The sequence below is a fragment of the Arachis ipaensis genome, chromosome B10 (genome assembly GCF_059453495.1).
Source record: "Arachis ipaensis isolate K30076 ecotype BB chromosome B10, ASM5945349v1, whole genome shotgun sequence".
Lineage (NCBI taxonomy): Eukaryota > Viridiplantae > Streptophyta > Magnoliopsida > Fabales > Fabaceae > Arachis > Arachis ipaensis.
The window spans coordinates 126,073,477-126,079,801 of record NC_142435.1 but is presented as its reverse complement, the minus strand read 5'-3'; the positions used below and the strand labels follow the sequence as shown (position 1 = coordinate 126,079,801).

Sequence of the window (6,325 nt, the reverse complement as noted above, 5' to 3'; positions counted from 1 at the left end):
AAAATCACAGAAAATGCTGGGAGCAATTTTAGGCTGAGTTTGGATCCAGTTTTCGGCCCAAAAACACAGACTAGAGCCGGGGACAAGCAGAGACTCAACACACATTCTCATTCGCATAGTTTTTAGTTTTTAGCTTTGAATCTTAGAGAGAAATCACTACTTTCTCTAGGGTTCTTCACATTCATAGATTTCTAGTTTTTATGCTTTTTGATGCTTTTGATTTGGATATTGAGAAGAGTCACTACCTCCGTTGAAGTTGCCATTATTCTAGTTTGTTTTCTTATTCCTTTACACTTTTGATTACCTATTAACCCTGTTCAGATAAGGATGTTTATGATTTTGAGATTTATTAATGTAAAGAACTACTTTTACCTTTAATTACTTTTCAGTTATTATTCTATTTAATTTATCATGTCTTCCTCTTATTCCCTTTATATATCTGTGAAAGTAGTATCCATGTTAATGGAGTAGACTCCCAACTTGACTTGGGGGTTGATTAAAAGGAGACCCTTGAGTTGGAATACTCAAGTGTCAATTTTAATTAGAAGTTGTTGGCTAACTCTCTATTGACTAACGCTAATCCTTTCATAGGAGAGGATTAGGACTTGTGAGTAAGAGTTAGCTCAATCGCTTGACTTTTCTTTATTTGGTAAGGGTTAACTAAGTGAAAACAACAACCTCTTGCTATTACGCTTGGGAAAATTCAACAAGGATAGAACTTCCAATTAATCTTTCTCCGATCAAGGCTTTTATTTTGGTTATATAAATTCTCTTGTTAATTTTCATTGCTTTAACTTACAACCATTTATTTTTCCGTTCTCCAACTCTTAAAACTTCTCAAAAATTCCCTGACTAATAAAATAGCACTCTTTTGTCAACTCGTTGGGAGACGACCTGGGATCTCTACTCCCAGTATTTTTACTCTAAAATTATGACAACCCTTTTAAATTGATAAGCGGAATTTTCGTTTGTTAAGAACTGAACTTATAACGCTGTTCTTATTATAAATTCTTAATTGGCAATTTTCCGCCCGTTCAGACAAAGACGCTTTTGAAGAGTTTTTTAAGTTTAACTTATGCGATATGCATGTATTAGTTTAGTTATTATTATTTTTCCCTCGCCATTAATATTATAATTTTTGTCAGAGGGATAGGAGTTGTATGATTTGTATGTATCTAATATGTATAAGTCACTTGAGTAAGAACTCTTGTTTATGTATATGCTTGTTTATTTTATTGTAAAAGTATTTTTCCAGTTTTTCAAATAAAATAGCGACACGGTTTCGATTCAAAGGCTCATATTTTATTATTAAGTACATGAAGTCGTCGTAATACCTCTTGCTATCAGAGTGGCGCAACTGGAAGCGTGACATTCTAATAGTGAGGGTGTTACAATAATTACATCAAGCCTAATGGCTCTGTCAGTCTGCCGATCTGCCTAGGTTCTGGGTTGAGCAGGAAGATTGTAATGGCTGAGTTTGTGTTCCTGAGGGATTCTTCGGCATATATCGTCATCCTTGGGAGGAGGATCATCAATGAACTATCGGCCAATATTTGCACAAAGCTCCTTGCGATTAAGTTCGTGGCGGATGACAGATCGGTGGGATTGATCCGGGGAGACTTGGAAACGGCGGTGCTTGTGACAACGCGAGCTTAACATTGAAGAAGAAATCAAATGAGGCTGCTGGGGTATTTTTGGCAGATCTTGACACCAGGGTTGATGAGCGCCTGAGGCCTGAACTACAAGGCGACTGATAAACCCCAATTTTGTGGTTTATCTTGTGCTTAATTTAGGGGATTTTATCAACTTAACTCATATTTATTCAATGAAAAGCATGCTTTTGTAATTCTCCTTAAATTTGTGCTCAAGAGTGAAAACATACTTTTTAGGCCTTAAATTTGCTAGTTTTAATTCTCTTTAATTCCATTCGATGCCTTGAGATGTTTGTTGAGTGATTTTAGATTCATATGGCAAGTATTGGATGGAAGAGGTGAAGAGAAAAGCATGCAAAGTGGAGAATTCATGAATAGATGAGCATTTGGAAAATTGCAGGCCACGCGCATGCGTCACCCACGCGTACGCGTGTAAAGGACTTTCAAGCCATGCCACGCGTCGCCCACACGTACACGTGAGGAAGAAATTTGCCAGCGACGTGCACGCGTGATGCTGATCACGTGACCTCATTAAAGTGATTTCATTGGGGCGATTTTTGAGCTTCTCAGGCCCAAATCCAACTCATTTCTAAGGCTATTTCATGCAGAATTGAAGATTGGACAAGAGAGGAGCAATTAGATTAGGTTAGCATCATGTTATAGGTAGTTTTCTAGAGAGAGAAACTCCCTCTTCTCTCTAGAATTAGGGTAGAATTAGGTTAGATTTCCTTTAGATTTAGGTTTAATTCTTGTTTTCATCTTATTTTCCTTTCAATTTCTTGTTATTACATCTTTGCTCTCTTAGTTCTTCTTGTTAATTTTTCCTTTTATGTCATTTTTGTGTTGATGAACTCTTGTTAATTTTCCTTTCCTTTAATGCAATTTTATTTTTTATGTTTCTTTCTTGCTTATTTGAGTTGCTATTGTTAATTTTTTGTATTGGGTAGTAGTAGATTTTATTAATTCTTACAATTTATCATGCTTTTCTTTTATGCCTACCAAGTGTTTGACAAAATGCTTGGCTTAGATTTAGAGTAGTTTTTTTTAGCATTTTTGGCTTGAAAAGAGGAATTGGGCAATCTTGAGTGATCAATATCCAATTTAGCTTGGTGATCTAGAGTTGTTAGTTAATATTGTTTCCATTGACTCTAATCTCTTGCTAATTCAATTAGTGAGTTGATTAGGACTTTTGGATTGAGATTAACTAGTCTTATTTGACTTTCTCTCAAGTGAAGATAACATTATACCTTCTTCCTATGTTGGAGATGACTAAATAGGATTAGCTCTTGTTAATTATTGTATGATGATTGATGACTAGGATAGAAAGCCTATATTCTCAATCCTTGCCATGAATGCCTCTCTTTAGTAATTGCTTTCTTTAGTTGTTTGTTCTATTTTTTTGTCATTTAATTTCTTGCACTTTTACCAACCCATCCCTTGAATACCATAACCAATAATATGCATACCTCATAGCAATTCCTTTGAGAAGATGACCTGAGACTAATACTCTCGGTTATTTTTATTGGGTTGGACTTGTGACAACCAAAATTAAAATCTGATTGAGCATTACTTGTCGGTTTAGAACTATACTTGCAACAAAGTTATTTTTCTCTAACCGAGAAGAAATTCCTAACCGATGATTTTGCTCACATCAGCGACCTGGAGAAGTTTCGGGTAGGGGACATGGAGGATAAATTCACGTTTGTGAATCGTAACCTCCCCCATGAATTAAAGGAACCTTTGATTGATGTTATTAGCGTGAATGGAGACCTTTATGCCTGGACTTCAGTCGGCATGTCAGTAAGAGATCTCGACTTCATGTCACATCACCTAGCCATGAAACCGAAGGCCCAGCCAGCCACAAAGAGAAGAAGAAAGATGTCATCAGAAAGAGCTGACGAGGTAGCCAGGTAGATGGCTAGTTTATTCGAAGCCGGCTTCATCAGGGAACTCGACTACTCCACATGGCTCTCAAATGTGGTGCTTGTGAAAAAAACTAATGGGAAGTGGAGGATGTATGTTGATTACTCAAATCTCAACAAGGTGTGTCCCAAGGACTCATTTTCCCTTCCCAACATTAATGCCTTGGTGGACTCGGCAGTGGGCTATCGATTTTTAAGCTTCATGGATGCATATTCGGGATACAACCAGATCCCAATGCATCAGCCTGACGAGAAAAAACGACGTTTATAATGCCAGGAGGGACTTACTATTACAAGGTCATGCCGTTCGGGCTGAAAAACACGGGGGCGACATACCAAAGATTGATGAACAAGGTCTTCAGGGACCATATTGGCAAGTTGGTATAGGCCTACGTAGATGACATGTTGTTGAAGACTGCCAAACCGAGTAGCCTGGTAACTGACCTGAGGGTCATCATTGATTCACTCCAAAATCACAACATGAGGTTGAACCTCTGAAGTGCGCACTTGCCATGGAAGTAGGGAAATTCCTTGGATTCATAATAACACAAATAGGAGTAGAAGCCAACTCGGATAAGTATGAAGTCATTTTTCGCATGACAAGCCCTGGATGCGTGAAAGACATACAAAGGCTAGTGGGGAGATTCACAACCCTATCTCACTTTCTCGGTGCCTCGGCAGCTACCTTTCTTCAACTTGATGAAGAAGGGGATGGACTTTGAAGTGGAACCTGGCCTGCGAAGAAGCTTTCAACCACTTCAAAAAAATCTTATCAGAGCCACCAGTTCTCGGTAAACCAAAAGAAAGGGAGACTTTGTACATGTACCTGACAGTCACAGAGTAGGCCATGGCGGCCACCTTGGTCCAAGAAGAGAACAAGCAACAACAGCACATATATTTCTCAAGAAGGTGCTTTAGGGAGTTGATTTCTTGGTTGAAGTGACTGGAGATGCTCCTGAGGTCTCGAGAACACGGTGGAAGCTCCACGTAGATGGAGCTTCCAACCAAGCATTCAGAAGAGCCAGGATCATTTTAGAAAGATCGAAAGGAATAACTTACGAGAAGTCTATAAAATTTGAGTTCCTGGTCTCGAACAACCAAGCCAAATACAAAAACTATTATTGGCGGCTTGATTCTAGGCAAGGAGGTTGGGGTGGCATAGCTTGAAGTTAATAGCGACTCTCAAGTCATGACAGCCCAAGTAAACGGGACATACCAAGCTCGGGACCCGTTATTGCAAAAATATTTGGAAAGAATCAAACAGTTATGCAAGGATTTTGAGGGGGTAGTGGTCTAACATGTACCCAGAGAAATAAATAATAGAGTAGACCTTTTGTTAAAATTGGCGAGCACCAAGCCCGGAATAGGAAATTGGTCTCTCGTCCAGGGCCTGGTAAAGGATCCATCGATGACCCTTTGCTTGGCCTAGGGTCAAGAGGAACCTCCGTCATGGACCAGCCCGATCCAACATTTTTTCGAGTAAGGAGAGTTATCAGAAAATGAGAAAGAAGCAAACCCTGTAAAAAAAAGAGGCTGCCAAGTACGCAGTGGTATAGGGGTAGCTATACAAGATAGGGCTCAACCAACCCTTGCTAAAGTGCTTGCGTCTCAATTAGACGGAGTATGTCCTGAGAGAAGTACATGAGGGATGCTACGGACACCACATTGGGGAGAAATACTTAGCTCGAAAGCTCATTAGAGCCGGTTACTATTGGCCATCTATGATGGTTGATGCTTGCAAGTTTGTTAAGAAATGCCAACAAAATGCGAACTTCCATAACTCACCGACAAAAGAGATAAGCTCCGTTATAGCCCTATGACCCTTCTCTCAATGGGGAGTCGACCTATTGGCTCCCTTCCCAGTGGCCCCAGGACAGCTCAAATATCTACTTGTAGCCATAGATTTTTACACCAAGTGGGTGGAAGCTGAAACTTGGGCAAGCATATCATCTGTGAACTGTCGAAGGTTCCTTTGGAGACAGGTGATCGTGAGGTTTGAAATCCCGGTGGTCATGGTGTCGGATAACGATACACAGTTTTTCAACAAGAAATTTGGAAAATTCTTGTCAGGCCTTGAAATCAAACAAAAGTTCTCCTCTGTTGAGTACCCCCAAAGCAACAAACAAGCTGGGGCAGCGAACAAGGTCATCCTAAGCGGGCTGAAGAAGCACCTAGATAAGAGGAAGGGCTCCTGGGCAGATGAGTTAGCATCAGTACTGCGGTCCTATAGAACCACACCACAATCTTTTACCTGGGAGACGCCTTTCTGGCTTACTTATGGTGTGGATCCGGTGATTCCCGTGAAAGTTGGGGAACCGAGACCAAGACTACTCCTCGGAGGAAGCGATGAAGCGACTGAGAAGGACCTGATAGATGAGACTAGGGAGATGGCCCACTTATTGGAAGTGGCGCTGAAGCAAAGGTTAGCATTACGGTACAACCGTAGGGTCCAAAACAGGAGGTTTAAAAAAGGCGACTGATGAGTGGATATTTTATACGCTTTTTGGCATCATTTTCATATAGTTTTTAGCATGTTTTATTTGAGTTTTATTATATTTTCATAGGTTTTAGTGCAAAATTTACATTTTTGAATTCAACTATGAGTTTGTGTGTTTTTATACAATTTCAAATATTTTCTGGCTGAAATTGAGGAGCTAGAGCAAAAGTCTGATTCGGATGCAGAGAAAGCACTGCAGATGCTGTCAAGATCTGACCTCCTTGAACTCAAAAGAGCTTTTCTAGAGCTAAAGA

General features: G+C 39.8%; 1 protein-coding gene across 1 annotated transcript; it reads left to right on the top strand.

Moving 5' to 3' along the window:
• Nucleotides 1–3,566: 3,566 nt before the first annotated feature.
• On the top strand, nucleotides 3,567–6,054 carry LOC148581631 (uncharacterized). Its single transcript, XM_088492974.1, has 2 exons — nucleotides 3,567–3,695; nucleotides 5,557–6,054. Exons 1-2 carry the CDS (start codon nucleotides 3,567–3,569, stop codon nucleotides 6,052–6,054), a joined length of 627 nt encoding a protein of 208 aa, XP_088349100.1.
• Nucleotides 6,055–6,325: the final 271 nt, after the last annotated feature.